Below are 17,202 nucleotides of genomic sequence, written 5' to 3'. Positions count from 1 at the left end.
TTGGGTATCAATTTACTTGGCGTAACATTATATTTCACAATATAAAAAAAAAATTGGGCTAACTTTACTGTTGTCTTATTTTTTTATTCAAAAAAGGGAATTTTTTCCAAAAAAAGTGCGCTTATAAGACCGCGCGCAAATACGGTGCAAAAAAAAGTATTGCATTGACTGCCATTTTATTCTCTAGGGTGTTAGAAAAAAAATATATAATGTTTGGGGGTTCTAAGTAATTTTCTAGCAAAAAACCCTGTTTTAAACATGTAAATACCTAAAATCCAAAACGAGGGTAGTCCTTAAGTGGTTAGGGATGTCATCTGTTCAGCCACCCCCAGCAGGTGGGAAGAGCTGGACTTATATCTCCACATGGTCACGGACATAGGATAAGTATGGAGGGTATGCTTTTTATGATTATCACCGGTCGTTCTCGGGCAAAGGCAGCAGCCAGGCTCAGCCAGTTCCAGGTCAAGACAAACTGGAGTGTTTCTGACACAGAACTATTTTGTCGCCACTTCGTAGGTCTCCGCTCCCCGCTCTGTACTATCTGTCAGTTCGCTACCCACACAGCAAACTGGTGCTCTGATGCAGCCACAAGGTGCCCCTTTTACCCCCCTTCCACCACTGGCACCGGTCAGGGCTTGCCAGCACTCGGTCAATTGCGGCAGCTGGACAATCTAGGATGGCCTGTCTTTTCAGGGGGTGTCGCCATATGCAACAACTATAATCAGGGCGGATCCTTCCACAACCAGTGCCAGCTACTGCACATTTGCACAGCATGCCATAAAGCACACCCGAAGGCCACCTGTCAACTGAAACAGCAGAATAAGTCATGAATAGGCCGGATAGATGTCAATTGGTTGGGGTTCTACCTCTCCACACACCCCACTCCTTCACTGGCTGTATTTCTGGTTCACGGCTTTACAGCAGGGTTTCACACTGGCCTCATCACCCTACCCCTCTCTACTCACGAATGCAGGAACCTCAAGTCGGTGGCTACCGATGAAAAGGCCATAGACTCGTTGCTGCAGACGGAACTAGACAGAGGCTTCATCATCGGCCCCTTCCCACAGTCACCTTTTCAAATCTGGTGAGTCAGCCCTATTGGGCCTGTCAAGGGCAAGTTTTCCATTAAACTCCGCTTAGTGTACGATTTGTCTGCACCTCATTCCTCGCACATCCCGAGCCTGAATGCCCTGATTCCTTCCAAGAAATTTTTTCTCAAATATGCTTCAGTTGACTTGGCCATCCAGGCCATCACTGAGATAGGTCCGGGCGCCTGGCTGTCCAAAGCAGACATCTCAGATGCATTAAAACTCCTGCCTAGCGAGCCATCCCTCTGGCGGCGGCATGGTATTAAGTGAAGAGAGTCTTATTACTTTGCCACCAAGTTGACCTTCTGGTAGAAGAGCAGCCCATGGCTGTTCAATGTTTTTGCTCAGTCCCTTACATGGATTCTATCACACCAGGCCCACTGTCAGACGGTCATCCACTACCTCAATGACTTCTGCTCATCGAACAACCATGGGCACCCCAGGTAGACCTAGACAGGTTGAGAATACTGTTTAACAACCTCAACATGCCCATAGCTGAGCATAAAGTGTAAGTCCTGGCACACTCTATTACCTTCCTAGGTGTTACTCTGGACACACGTGCCATGCAGGCCAGCATGCCTCCCAACAAACTAGCCCGTATCAGGACAGTCATCCATGATTTCACCCTGTCAAAAAGGGTTACTAGAAGGCAGCTACAATCCTTATTAGGGATGCTCAATTTCGCCATGAGGATTATTCCTCAAGGGGGGTCCTTTATCTCACGACCTTTGGTTTTTCTCACACTAGTGCAAGACCCAGATGAAGTTTTCAAATTAGACCCAGCAGCGATAGCAGACTTAGCTATGTGGGACGAGTGCCTCGCTAACTGGAACGGCATTTTCAATGTTTATCCTGTCAGCATCAGCTCAGTCACCTCAGGTGGTCATGGATGCGCAGCCTCTATGGGCTTCACGGCCGTTTTTGGCCGCCACTGGTTCGCAGAACCTTGGCCCCCAGAAATCCTCTTAATTCCTGGTTTCACCCAGTCATCTTCACTGTTGGTGCTGTATCCCATCGTGGCAGCTGCCCAGGTCTGGGGCCACACCTGGACAGGACAAACGGTCTTCACTACAGACAATCAGGCCACGGCCGACATCATCAATAAAGGCAGATCCAAATCACTCCCCATCATGTCCTTCCTGCGCAGGCTGGTGCAGTTGTCACTCCATCACCAGTTTAATGTTCACTGCAAGCATGTTCCAGGCAAATGCAATATCGCAGCAGATGCGCTGTCTCGTTTCAATTTTACCTTATTTTTCCAGCAGGAGCCTGGAGCCGAACCAACGACTACTACTGTCCCACCCTGGTCATTGCTGACGGTGGACTGAAGTCGCACCTCGCCAACGCAACCCAGCTTAATAACCACTCCTTGGCACGCAACACACTGAAGGCCTATCACAATGCTTGGAACACTTACTGCAGGTTTTTAGCCTCTTAGACCTGAGCATCCACAGTTGATGTTAGACACGTCCTAGCCTTTATTTATTTATTGCCACACGCAGCTGGCCCTTTCTCACAATACCATCAGGCTATACCTAGCCAGCGTCCAGCATTTTCTGTCCTTACAGGACCCCGGAAAGCCGTCAGTATTCACGGCCCATTGAGTCAGATCTCTCCTACGTGGCATCCAAAAGCATCAGCCCGTAGCCAGCGGCAAACACCTACCTATCATGAGTGCCATCTTTAGGGACATGTCTAACATCCTTACAGATTTTCAATTTGGGGTTTTGCCCAGCTTAGTCATTCAAGCGGCCATCTGCTTGGCCTTCTACGGCTAGTGAATTTACCATTAATGGCACCGGCAGTCAGACACTGCTCAGACGTCACCTGACTCGCTTTCACAACCATTACACCCTTCAGCTTAGAGTCTCCAAAACTCAACAAATCGGTCCCGGAGTTGACATCAACCTTTTTTAGACTAACAACACCTGGTGCCCAGTGACGGTGCTTGACTGATTACTGTCCCATCTACCCAGCCAATCAGATGGTAGTGACAACTGCACCAGCCTGCACAGGAAGGACATGATGGGGAGTGATTTGGATCGGCCTTTATTGATGATGTCGGCTGTGGCCTGATTGTCTGTAGTGAAGACCTTTTGTCCTGTCCAGGTGTGGCCCCAGACCTGGGCAGCTGCCACAATAGGATACAACTCGAACAGTGAAGAGGAATGGGTGAAACCGGGAATTAAGAGGATTTCTGGGGGACAAGGTTCGGCGAACCAGTGACCCTGAGTGGCAGCCAGTCTATCAGACACATCAGGATCCTTCTAGGCACTTGGGCCTTGACCCCAGTCAGTTCTCTGGATATTTCTTCCGGATTGGAGCAGCTTCTGCTGCATCCCAGCATGGAGTACTAAACCACGTGATCAAGAAGTTAGGCAGATTGAAGTCCGCTTGCTTTGCTACATACATCCCAAATCCTGAGGTGAAAATGGCACAGGCCTTCATCAAGCTGGCTCAGTAACCACTGAACCAATAAAGAGTTATTCCCCTATCTGAGTCTTTTGCCCCCTTTTCTTGGCATACCGACCAGACCAACAAGGCACACCTCAGGTCTATTTATGTTGCAAGCTTGTCGCGTGTTTATGTGATCCATATCTGTCTCGGTCATAGGGCCACAACCATAAATAAGAAGGCCAGTATGGTGGTCTGAAATTCTGGGAGGAGCACAACAGTATTTAAGCAGCCCACTCGGCCATGCTCCTTGTTGGTTCCAGTGCGCGATACCCTCCCTCCCTTGTCTTTTTCAGGGCACTTCTCAGCACATTCTTCTCCATAATTACCCATTACTTATCTTTGGTATGCCCCCTTTTCTTGGTATACCGGCCAGACCACCGAGGCACACTTCAGGTCTATTTATGTTGTAAGTCTTGTGGCGTATTTATGTGATCCATATCTGTCTCGGTCAAAAGGACCATAAATATATATATATATTTATATTATTACTATCCTATGGCTTATCTATGTATATATTACACTTCCCTCTCTGGGCCGAATTAAGTCTTTGCCCCGGGTTGAAAGAATGTCTAGCTTTGCAACTGGACCCACGGCTCAGAGGTGGTTTTCAGCAAACAACTGGACCAGACTATAAGAAGTCCCCCCTCATACAAGAGCTAAATTTGGTTAAGTCCTAGTTAGCACAGACATAATCACATACTATATACACTTCTGTTAGCCAGTAGAGTTGAGCAAACGGTTCGGGTCAAACAAAAGTTCGGCCCGAACATTGTCTGTTCGACCTTTCGGTGAACACCCAAATTTGTGGGGCACTCGGTGGGATGTTCACCCGCCAAGCGCTCTGCAATACACTGTGCGCTTCACAGTGCATTCTAGGGCCCTAATTGGATGAAGCAATGCACCTGACTGCTGGTCAGATGCAAGGCTTTGCCAAGTCAGGGCACAGAGCACTGTCAGAGCCCTGATTGGACAAAGTCATGATGACTTTGCCCAATCATGGCTTAGTGCTCATAGTCCCACCCCACACTATAAAATGTTCCTTCCCACAGGAAGCTTTTGCAATGTGTTTATGGAGTGGAGATAGATAGAGCTGGGCTCAGATTGCTACCAGCGAGTTAATGTGTTAACTTATTGTGGCTCTAAATGTAGAATGTTAGTTTAGTGTAAGTATAGTGTGTTAGTATAGTGAGAGTATAGTGTAGTGTATCAGTATAGTGTGAGTATAGTGTAGTGTGTCAGTATAGTATGAGTAGTGTAGTGTCAGTGTAGTGTGTTAGTGTAGTGTGTTAGTGTAGTGTCAGTGTAGTGTACTGCAATGTTTAACACAGCATTACATAACATTTACACTTTTTTCTTTTTTTTGGTTGCTGCGTGTTTTGTTTTTTTCCTGCCTGCCCCCTATATTTTAAATTGTCAGCCGCAGTTTATCTGACCCCTTTATTTATTTTTTCTTCATTCTGTCGGTGGCAGTCCTCAATTTAAAGTGCACCAAACACCACTTCTCATTCAATAAAGTGCATCCAATCACACATTTCCCAGTTTCTATTAAATTTGGGTAATAAGCCCCCTCATCATGTCTGGGAGACCATCAAGGAGAGGCAGAAGTTCCTATAGCACTATTCCTATGGCACTATAAGGCAGCCAACAGCATCTGTGTCCCCAGGCAAAGATGTGTGTGATCCATCCTCAGGCAGGGCACGTTTGTCTCTGGTTAGTGATGTTACCAGTGCAATCAGGCCACAGCCTGCAGAGGAGGTAGTGGGCTGACTTACCTAACCATGCTTATTCTCCTCATCCTCTATGACCCAAGCTGACACTAGTGCACAGTCCACCGCAGCTGCCAGAGTGGCTTATTCTGCCTCCTTTCCACAGCTACTCCTGCCATAGCCCCTGCATCATGCATGGAGTAGTCAGCTGAACTATTTGAACACAGCATCAGCCACTTGTTTCTTGAGAATGCACAGACATTATTTCATTCTGATGTTGGTTCTGAGGTAGAGGAAGGGAGTAACAGGGCCTACAGAGAGGGGAGAACACTGATAAAACATAAAATTGGCAGTCATGTTCCACCAGCCACAGCGTATTGCCAAGTTGGCTCCAGTAATGATGGAAGGGATGATGAGGTTGCTGCCGGATAGAGAAGAGGAGGAAAGTGAGGGAGAGGCACAACCCCAACAAGGCAGGATGTCATCCAGAGGCAGCCATCTTGGAAGAGTAGAAAGCAGCTACCCTATTCCATCAGATTGTAGAGCTGTTATCTTCTGGCCCACTTCCTACAGTTCAGCTGTGTAGGCCTTTTTAGCACATGTGCAGTCAATTGCATTGTTGCAATTTGCAATCTCTGCCGTAAGCAGATCAAGCATGAAAAAACACCAGCCATTAGGGTGCCACATGCTTGACAAGGCATTTAACTTGCCACCACTCAGCCCCTTGGCAAGAGCACCTGAAAGCCACACACAAGGGACACAATTCTTCTCCTCCTCACTCCTTACCTTTCATGACTACCCCCCACTATATCTCATGACCTCTCCGCAGCCTCCACTGACAGGGTTGATGATATAGCAAAGGGTGTCACAGGTCCTTGCAACACGTTTGCCAGAAGCACACCACCAGCTGTAGAGTATAGCAGACAAATTTCTCTGCCCCAGCTGCTGCATTGAAAAATAAAATACACTCCCTACCACCCACATGCCCAGCTTCTAAATTCCAGCTTGTCCATATTGCTGGCTTTACAACTCCTGCCTTTCTGTCTGTTGGAGTCTGCCCCCATCCGTGAATATGCAGAATGTGCTGTACCACAATGGCAGGTTCCCAGTCACTATTTATTTGCACGTAAGGCCATTCAAGCTCTGTACATCACGTGGAAGGCAATGTTTTGGCATTGTTGGGCAAGGTCCACATTACTGCTGACACGTGGTCAAGCAAGCATTATCAGGGACGATATATTTTGTTCACAACACACTGGGTAACTCTGCTTGCAAGATGAAGGATGCAGGACAGGGCTCAGTGCTGGAGCTTGTTTTGTTGCCACGTCTCTATACAGCTGGTGATGATGATTCAAGATCTGTCAGTTCCACCCCCTCCTCCTCCATGCCCTCCTCTGCTGAATTGTCTTATGGACCACCAGTACCCCCTAAGCGTTCAAAGGGCTATTCAACAAGTCAGGCTAAAAGATGCCATGCATTGCTTCAGCTGGTCTGCCTAAGGGACAAGAGCCACACCGGAGCAAAGATTGTTTCAACTAGGCAGGGGCAGGTCCATAGATGGTTTACGCTATGGCACCTTGAGCCAGGAATGGAGGTGTGCGATAATGGCACTAACCTTCTGTCTGCCCGTTGACAGGAAAAGTTGACACGTTTACCATGCCTGGCATATGTCCTCAATTTGGTGGTGCAGCATTTCTTAAACAGGTACCCAGGGATGCAAGATCTTCTGAGGCAGGCCAGAAGAGTCTGTAGCCATTTAAGGTGTCATACACAGCTAGTGTTCGGTTGGCTGAAATTCAGCGGGAATTCCACCTGCCCGTAAAACTGCCTGATTTCTGACATGCTCACCAGGTGGAACTCAACTTTGGTAATGCTGTAGCGGCTGCACATGCAGCAGAGGGCCATCAATGAGTACCTTTGTGAATATGCCACAAGGATAGGCTTAGGGCAGCTCAGCTTTTTTTCCCCACACCAATGGCTGCTGATAAAGAATACATGCAATGTTGTGGCATCATTTGAGGGGGCAACAAGGATGGTGAGCCGTGACAATGTATACATCAGTGACACCATCCCTCTTGTGTTCCTGCTGGAGTATACTCTGTGTGGCATTATGGACAGGGCACTCAAGGCAGAACAGTGGGAGGAAGAGGAGGACTTCCTTTACTCTCAAGGCCCAAAGCCTTGCAGACACCATTCTTGCGACGCCACAGAACACACACAAGGAGAGGGGGGAGAAGGATTCTGGCAGTTTTGAAGACATTGAAGCAGAGAAAGACATACGTCAAACCTTAAGAGATGGTTTTCAGTCCCCAGAAACCTTGGGAGTAGTACGTTGCTGGGAGGAGGCAGTTCCAGATACTGTAATCCTCAGTGACCCCGAGGACTCTGCTTTTCAAGGCTCCGCAAACTTGTGGTGAATGGGCTCCCTTATTCTTCAAAACCTGCGAAAGGACCCGAGAATTCATGGCATCAAGGAGAAGGATCATTATTGGTTGGCAACCCTCCTTGACCACCATTACAAGGGGAAAGTCTCTGAACCAATCCTGCCCTCGCAGAGGGAGCACAGGGTGAAATATCTTGAAGACACCTTAAAGAGGAGTTTGTGTAACACCTTTCCAGACTGGTAGATTACAGTCTCATGGAAAAGGTAGTTTTGAGGCTTCTGTTGGTCAAAGGAGGAGTGGTGGAAAAGGGGGCCGCATAAGTGATACATTTAAACATTTTTTTAGTCTTCTGCGCCCAGGGCTGACAGCTTAACAACCTATCAGCAGCGTCTGCATCATATGGTAGAAGATTATATGTAGGGCCAAAAACAGACATGGAGAGCTTTCCAGTAGATGATTAACTGGGTTACTGGGTCATGAGAATAGACCACTGGCCAAAACTTGCCCAGTATGCAATTGAGCTGCTGGGCTGCCCTGCATCCATTGTTTTTTTATCTGAATGGGCATCCAGTGGTGCCAGAGGTTTTGTGACAGATAAAAGAAGGTATCTGACCACACGTTGACTGGCTGACATTTCTCAAAATGAATCAGTTCTGGATTAGCACCAGCTATCAAGCCCCCCAATGCCGATGTCAGTGATTAAGTGTTTTTGGGTCTGTAATCTCTGCAAGACTGCCTAGGCTGCCTAGCTTTGTGGATGTTGATTTTATCTTGAAGTACTTTTTGGGATAGGTTTTATGGGCACAATTAACACCCAAGGGCCAATTTTTCCACACCTGTTTGACAGGTGTAAATGATTAAAAATTTTTACAGCAAGGCCAATTCTTCCTTCCATCAAGAGTACCACTGTAAGGGTTACGGTGTGAAGCCACAACCAACACCCAAAGACCAATTTTTCCACAATTGTTTGACTGGGGCATATAGATTCAATTTTTAGCAGCAAGTCCAATTCTTGCTTTCTTCAAGAGTTCCTCTATAGAGCTGCGGTGTGAAGGCACCACCAACGCCCATAGACCAATTTTTCCGCAACTGTTTGACCAGGACATATACATTTTTGACAGCAAGGCCAATTCTTGCTTTCATCAAGAGTACCTCTATAGGGTTACATTGTAAAGGCACCACCAACACACAAAGCCCAATTTTTCTGCACCTGTTACTTATATCCAAAGTCTGCAAATCACCTGACACCAGACTTTATCTAAAAAAATGGTAATTTTGGCCTGAGTGTACTATAATTTAGCTTCTTCATATATCCTTCATTCTTCCTTCATATCCAAGCTCTATTAGCCAGATATAAGTGACATAAAACAAAAGAACAAAAAAAAAACAGGCCAAGAGCTGTAATCACATTGTATGCCACTTCAAAATCCAACCATGAATGACACCTTGAGTGTCAAAGGGGACGGCCAGGCGACTGTCAGCTTTGTGACATTCAGTGGGGCTAAAACACCTGCTCCCAAAATACTAGTCACAACACAAGGTAAAGTATGATTCCAGGAGAATGATGATAGAAAAGACATATTACAAGTGTCTACAAGACAGACAACCTATTTTTTAAAGCATAGACTTATTACATTAATTCTTAAGACATGTGGGTAAATTATAGTGATATTCTTAAGACATAATGCTTTTATTTAAATTGTTGTATTATGTAGTTGCAGGTTTTGGCATCTGAACTTAAAACCGGATTTACGGAGGCCATGCAGGAATTGTCCCGAATACAGCATGGAGAGTACACTCTGGAAGAGAAGATCAAGAGTTGTCACTGTACTATGGAGGAGAAAGTCACCGAGATGAAGAATTCACTCAATAACCTTAAGGTAACAGCAAAGATTTGCAATCCATAAGTACACCTTAGGGTTGATATGAGTGCTTAATTTACTCCCTATATTATACTTTAATATTTTGAATTGCAACTCTACAGAAAACAAACTAATGAACACAGCAAGACAAACTGAAATGCTCTTCTGCAATATGGACAGTAAACAGAAGTAATAATCATCCCACTTATTTATAAAGTACCTAGATTAATAAGTAATAACAAAATTTAAATGAAATGAGGTGCTACCACCAGTTTATCATGTATAATTTATTAAAAATTCTTCTAAGCAAAAAAGGCACTTTATTTATAACAAATCCATATGATTACCAGGCCAGTGCTTCTGCTTATCAACAAATCCATTCCGCAGAACAAAAACTTGGTGGACAGAGGCTTTTAATATGGTATATGTCTAGTTCATATTTATTATAAGCAGGTGTAAAACACGACAACCCTATACAATAATGATGCACTACAACATTTGCAAATAATGTTTTTTTTTTTTTTTAATCAAAAATAAAGTTTATTGAGCATAAAAGTCAATACAGGATATTACATTCAAGATACAAGGTGCAACGGGCACCAACATAAATTAGTAGGATTTTTTTTTTCAAAGAAAATTGTCTGACAAACCATATTAACAGCTAGGATATTTCTAGACATTGTTATTTGCAATAAGAACATGAGTTCACATAATCCTTGCTAGTATGAGTGATGGGGATGCTTGCTAAGCAGTCCTATTAGTAGGGTTAGAGGAGCAATCGGCGTTAGTCAGTGCAGGCAGAGGAGTCGTCCACCCATTTGTCCCAGATTTTATTAAACTTGCCAGGACATCCTCAGTGGGAGTAGAGGACTTTTTTGTAAGGAAGGGTGAGATTCACGGCCCTTTTCCACTGCTGAATGGTAGGGGAGGAGGGTCTAAGCCACAGCTGGGCTATCTGCATTCTGACAGTGAAGAGGGTTTCCTGTGAGAATATCGTCAGGTACTTTTCCTCCTCTGAGATAGGAAGGAGGCCAAGTAAGCATTGGCGTGGGCATAGTGATGGAGGGAGCCCATACGATCATGGAGGAACTTGACAATCTGTGACCAGTATTGCTGGATGCGTGGACAGGACCATATTAAGTGGTAAAAAGTGCTGTCAGTGTCGCCACATCTGGGGCAGGTTGGGTCGGTGTCTGGTTTATACCTGGATAGGCGGGAAGGGGTGAGGTAAGATCTACGGAGTATATATGGAGTATATATAGATGGGTAAGGCGGTCTGACAATTTAGGTGATACTTTTTTACTGGCTTCTAGTATTTCCCCCCATTGCTCGTCCTCTATCCCCCCCAGGTCAGTCTCCCACTTAGTTTTCAACTGGTATGCATGGGCTGTGGCCGTGGGTAGAAGAAGGTGGTTTTACAGGAAGGAGATTAATTTCTTAAGGTCTTCACCAAGGACCATGTCCGCCAAGGTCATCGATTCCAACTTAGGGATGGAGGCACCAAATTGAGTTTGAACGGCATGACGGACCTCTGGGTAGCGGAAGAGCATGTGATTGGGAAGATCAAATTCTTCCTTGAGGGCCTGGAACGACTTGACAGTGCCTCCAGTGATGAGCTGGGACAAGTATATGACTCTCCTGGCTACCCATAGTTTGTGGTCAGGAATGGTCATCATTTCAGGGAGATGAGGGTTGTCCCAGAGTGGCGTGTGAGCATGCGGGGGGGGAGCCCCGGTGATGGTTTGTGCTAGTTTCCAAATTTTGCTGTAGTGTGATAGCATATGCTGCCTATCACCTAGGCGGGAGAGGCCCCAGTGTTTGCAGAAAAGTGTCTGGAAGGGGTGGGCTACATCATCGGTGGCCGACGTGCACACCAGTGTGGAGTAGCCGAGCTTGTCATGTCTGTTATGGTAGTAGAAATGGGATAATTGGGAAGCTATGTAATATAGTGTTAGGTCAGGAAGGGCCATGCCCCCCAGATGGACAGGACGCTTCAGAGTCTGCCATGATAGTTTGTGTCTGGAGGGGCCCCAAACAAATGTGTTGAGTATGGACTCCATGGATCTGAACACGTGGGCTGGGAGGTATAGTGGGGCATGCCAGAAAAGGTAGAGTAATTTGGGGTGGAGAATCATCTTTACCAAATTGATACGACCCATGACTCCAAGAGGGGGTCTGGACCAGATTTGAGTTTTGTTTTTAAGGAGATCATACATTGGTTTCAAGTTATGACATGTGTAGTCCGTGAGGGATCGGGAGCACTGTACACCTAAATATTTGAGCAGATTGGTCCTTACTACAGGGAGAGCCGCATGTGCAGCTGTAGGGGCAGTGATAGCTATAGGGAGGATTTGGGATTTGGACCAATTGATCTGCAGTCCCCGAGAAAGTGCCAAACTATTGGATAAGGTGCAAAGCCGCTGTCAATGAGGGGCCCGTGTCCTTCAAATAGAGAAGCATGTCATCCACATAGAGGCTGAGTACTTCACTCACCTGCCCCATGTGGAGACCCCTATGTCAGGGTATGCCCTTATGGCGATGGCCAACGGCTCAACGGCCAATGCGTAAAGCATAGGGGATATGGCGCATCCCTGATGAGTTCCTCGGGACAGAGAAAATGGGTCAAACGTCTTGCCGTTAACCTGGATCCGGGCGGTGGGAGCCTGGTAGAGGAGTTGGAGCCACCTGACAAATCTAGGGCCAAAGCCAAATCTGCGGAGGCTCTCCCACAGGTAGCCCCACTCCACTGAATCAAATGTCTTGGTGGCATCAAGACTAATCACCACCCTTGAGCCAATGTTGTCATGTGTGGCCTGGAGGTTCATAAATAGTCTCCTCAGATTAAATGCTGTTTTTTTATTGGGCATGAAGCCCGTTTGGTCGGCATGAATAAGGCTAAGTATTACCTTGTTCAGTCTTAGGGCAAGAATTGGTGAGTATTTTGACATCTAATTGTAAGAGAGAGATGGGGCGGTAAGATTCAGGGTAGAGAGGGTCTTTTCCTGGCTTCGGAATAAGGACAATAAGGGCTTCACCCATGGTGCGCGGGAGCATGCCAGACTCGTAGATATGGGAGTACAGTGCTTGTAATTTGGGGAGAAGAACCTCCTGGAATTGGGAATAAAATTCTAGTGGGAGGCCATCAGAACCAGGGGCTTTTGATGCTGGTAAGCTCGCTAACGCTCTGGGCATATCAAAGTTGTAACAGCCCTCCACAACCGTGGGGGCTGAAGCTGGCCAGGGAAACGTCTCTTAGGGGACAGCAGGGTGCACCAGTGTCCATGGGAAGGGAAAAGAAGAACATGGGACTGCAGTTGAGATGGAAGTCCAGGTGCACACCCCGTTGTCACTGGGGGCAAACAAAAGTTAACAGAAGTGCACAACGGTGCTAGATGGTTTGGCATCTAGATGTGCAGGAGGGTGCAGAATCAAGGTTTGAGAGTGGCTGGAAAAGTGCTCTGTTGTGGGTACAGTATGCGGCGAATTGAGCATCGAGGGCAGCGGTGCATCAGTAATATAACCGGCCAGGGGAGAGGGGCAGAAACAGCGTGTAGGCACCTCTGGGGTTGCCGTGAGTGCAGCAAGGGGGTATGGGGGAGACAGGCCGGAGCCTACTCACGGTTTATAGAGGGGACATCAATGGAGTGGGTCTCAGGATCTCAGTCCAGCGAGGTTCATCTGCAGGCGGACACGGCCAGTGTGCTATGATGGCGCAGGGGCGTCTGCGTCCCGCCTCTCCAGCCATGGGAGGGGTCTTCAAAAAAATGAGCCTTGCCGTCCCGAATGACATGGAGGCGTGCAGGGAACAGCATGGTGTAGGCTAGGTGATGATTGCGGAGTTGGCGCTTAGCTTCTAAAAATTGCGCTCTTTTCTTCTGAACCTCCGCAGAGAAATCCGGGAACACTGCAATGTGTGAGCTGCCGAATGGAATGTTGCCCTTTTCCCAGGTGAGGAGCAGGACGGTATCCGGTCCCTGTAGTTAAGCATCTACCTGTAGTTAAGCATCTACGCAATGAAAGTGCGGGGGGCTCCAGGAGGTGGGGGTCTTGCTTGGTGCACGCGTTCCACCATGAACGTGGAGGAGAAGGCCTTTCTGCCAAAGTTGGTGATGAGGAGGTTTTCCAGGAACGTGGGGGGGTCTGAGCCTTCCGATCTCTCCGGCAGTCCCACGAACCAGAGGTTGCAGCGGCGGAGTCTATTCTCCATGTTGTCTTGTTTGCTTAGGACAACATTTAGCTGGTATTGGAGCCGCTCTGTGGTAACTTGCAGCGGTGGGATATTATCCTCCACCTGCCCGATTCTGTGCTCTGTCTCGGTCACCCTTTCCCACAGTTTGTGGATGTCTTGGCGGATGAGGGATATGTCGACCTTGACCTCCTCGATCTTTGATGTGAGGGCCATCTGGCAGAGGGAGACAGCATCGAGGATGCGAGTGGTGTCTCCAGTTGGCGGGACTTCCTCCCCTGAGGTGGACGCGGCGCCATCTTTCCCCGCTGGGTCTCGATCATCATGGCGGTATTTGCCGAGCTTTGCAATCGCCCCTGGAGCTCGCTTCGGTGGCAACATGATCGCTTCTCTGAGCCATGAAGATAGTTTGTGCTTAGTTAGGGGATGATTTAGCCCCACAGCATCAAGTTATAGGATAACATGCAGCCGGAGCACTCACTGCACTCCTCACGCCATCCAGCTTCAGGACACGCCCCACAAACAATGTTATTATTAAATTAGTCTGCAAATGAATGGCTGAGACTGTTAGTTGTAAAGCTTCCCATACCCCACAAGCTAGGGTGTTCAGCACTCCTATATCTCATCTGAGAAGAACCATTAGCAAGTCAGACAATTCATGATGATCACCTGATTTTACATATATAAGCAAGGAGTAGGTAGGAAGCAAATGAAGCAGTTATGTAAGAGCTATTTATGCATGAGAATGTGGCCCTGTTTCACTGTATCTTTCATCTCACCATTTGATAACCAAATGGATATCTATTGGGTTCCAAAGTCAGCAGTGACCCATGTACATGCTAAAAAAAAGCTGAATCATGTATTAGCATCTAAAAGCTAAAAGCATTCATTTTTAAAATCTCTAGAGAAAAAGACAAATATACCTAAAGGCAAAACCTTTTTTTTTTTTCCTTTTGGACAGAGTGGAGCTGGATTACAATAATTGTCAGATTTTTATTGCCCTCTATATTTGTCCTGTTTACTGTTATTACTAAAAGTGAAAGTGAAAGAAAATCCCAAATTTTGGGTTGTCCCAAGAACAGTTATAAAAGGGGAATGGGTACACTAGTTCTAGTGATAACCAAGGAATCCTTCACTCTGGAGGGATTTCTAGTTGCTTCCAGTCTGGGAAGCTCATGTGTAGTTATCCAATGGTACACAAATGACAAAACAAACTGACAGTAAATATAACCCTACGCTACTCTATCCAAAATGAAAAAGTTCTACTTTAAAAACAATAATCATTTGCCTGGATCGTTAGTTAAAGAATTAAAGAGATACTAAAGGCAGGTTTTTTTAAATAACCAACATGTTATACTCACCTGCTCTGTGCAATGGTTTTGCACAGAGAAGCTTGATCGTCCTCTTCTCAGGTCCTCCACTGGCACTCCTGGCTCCTTCCCTCTGCTGAGTGCCCCCAAGGAAAGTTGCTTGCTATGGGGGCACTCATGGGTTCATGCTCCAGAGACCTGCTTTGTGTGTACATGAGACACAGAGAGCGCGGTTCAGCCCCGCCTCCACTCCCTCCTCACTGGTTGTGATTGACAGCAGTGGGAGCCAATGCTGCTGCTATCTCTGAGTCAATGAGGAGGAAGTGAGCCAGGAATGCCACTGCTCTAATGTACATCACTGGATCAAGATTGGGCTCAGTATTTTTCTGCTTGTTCTGACAGGATCCAAATATCGCACCCTGTCAAACAAGACTATTTTCTCTTAAATTATTCTCCATTTTTTTCTCTTATTTCTTGGCTTGCTTTTCTTCTCTTCTCCACTCTTCTCTTTCCATCCCCCATCCCCCCTTTTTTTTCCCCTCCCTTGTTGACAGCTCAGTCTGAGGCTTGCTCCAAATATTGATCTCATCATGACCCGGCTGGCTGCAACCTTGTACAATGTGAAAGGGCTTAATAGTCCAGAAAATGCACTAAATTGTTAGTGGAACTCTGGAGACTAAAATCCCAGATAGTGTTCCTTTAAGAAACGCACTTTAAAAGGGGTAATATTCCCAAATCAGACAATCGCAAGTTCCCCACAGTCTACCACAGTACTTCTCCGGATTCAAAATCCATGGGGGTCTCAATTTTACTTTCTAATCAGTTGCCCTGGAAGGAAGCTCAGATCATTGGAGATGAGGATGATCGTTTCCTTATAGTTAAAGGGCTCATTTGTGAGCAAAATTCACGTTGGCTTGTCTGTACCTACCAAATTAGAATCCGATATCGGCTATGATTCCCTAGCTGGCTTTGTTAGAGCAACAAAAAGAGGGCATCGTTTTAGTAGGAGGCGACCTTAACCTAGTACTAGACCTGATACTTGACACGTCGCGAGGGGCTTCTTGTTTATCGCATTCTAAATTAAGAAAGCTTAAATCTTTGCTGCATGACATCAGTTGATTGATAGTTGGCAAACACTCAATCCAATAGATAGGGATTATACTTTCTTTTCTTCACTTCACAAAACCTATACCAGACTAGATTATATATTGCTGTCGCAGAATGCTCTTCCCCTTCTCTCTTCGGCTAGTATAAGCTTTTTTAACATATTGGACCATGCCCTGACCCACTGCGTCCTTGAGCTAGGTAGAGGGGAATCTCGGGAATCGTACTGGAAGCTAAATGAATCCCTCTTGCATGATCCCTCATATAAAGATCAACTTACTAGAAAGTTACTTTCCTACTTCTCAGTCAATGATACGGAGGATACTTCACCATTTTCCTTCTGGGACGCTCATAAATGTGTGACCCGCAAAATGTTTATTAAACTGGGCTCACGTTGCAAAAAGCTTCTTTCGGAACAGATTGACAATTAAAACGCAGTCATATGACCTCGCTGGCTTCGCTTGCGGAAGATAAACTCTTACATTTGAGAGATAAATTGAACTCATTGTTAACAGAACAAGCCAAAGCGAAACTCGCAAGGTGTAGGCGGGTGAATTTGATAATATACATGGAAAACTCTTGGCGAATGCACTTTGGGCTACTAGGGCAAAGACTGATATTGCACGCATCAAGGTGCAAGATGATACCTTGGTTAGAACATCTATGGACATCGCTCAGGTGTTTCAAGAATACTACACAGGCTTGTATAACTTGACCTCACAACGCGGCCAGCGTCGCATGAGGCTAAGTGGGGGTTTATCCAACAATACTTAGAATCCTCGGTAATGCCGAGTCTATCCGAAGACATAGCTACAGATTTAGATCAACCGATTTCATCGGACGAATTCCTGTAAAGCATGAAACCTGGAAAGGCTCAATGCCCAGATAGGTTCACACTTTCTTATTATAAGACATTTGCGGCTATATTGGCTTTGCGTTTTGTGTCAGCATATAACTCATTGAGAGATGGACACAACATTCCGATGTTAGTTTGCAGGCGCATGTTATGGTAATTCCCAAAGAGGGCAAGGATCCAGCTCAATGTGCCAGCTATAGGCCGATCTCGCTTATAAATGTAGGGTGGACTCTTTACAATTACTGCTAT

The 17,202-nt window shown here is 46.2% G+C and overlaps 1 protein-coding gene across 3 annotated transcripts in view; it reads left to right on the top strand.

The window, feature by feature from the left end:
* ARHGEF33 (Rho guanine nucleotide exchange factor 33) overlaps nt 1–17,202 on the top strand; it is a 583,069-nt gene that overhangs the window by 257,107 nt on the left and 308,760 nt on the right. For all 3 annotated transcript variants that reach the window (XM_073627670.1, XM_073627671.1, XM_073627672.1), the window contains one exon: nt 9,351–9,515. In XM_073627670.1, the coding sequence (XP_073483771.1) occupies nt 9,351–9,515 (165 nt within the window). The remainder of the gene's footprint in view (nt 1–9,350; nt 9,516–17,202) is intronic.

The sequence above is a fragment of the Aquarana catesbeiana genome, linkage group LG04, assembly GCF_042186555.1.
Source record: "Aquarana catesbeiana isolate 2022-GZ linkage group LG04, ASM4218655v1, whole genome shotgun sequence".
Taxonomy (NCBI): domain Eukaryota; kingdom Metazoa; phylum Chordata; class Amphibia; order Anura; family Ranidae; genus Aquarana; species Aquarana catesbeiana.
This window is presented reverse-complemented; position numbering and strand designations above follow the sequence as displayed.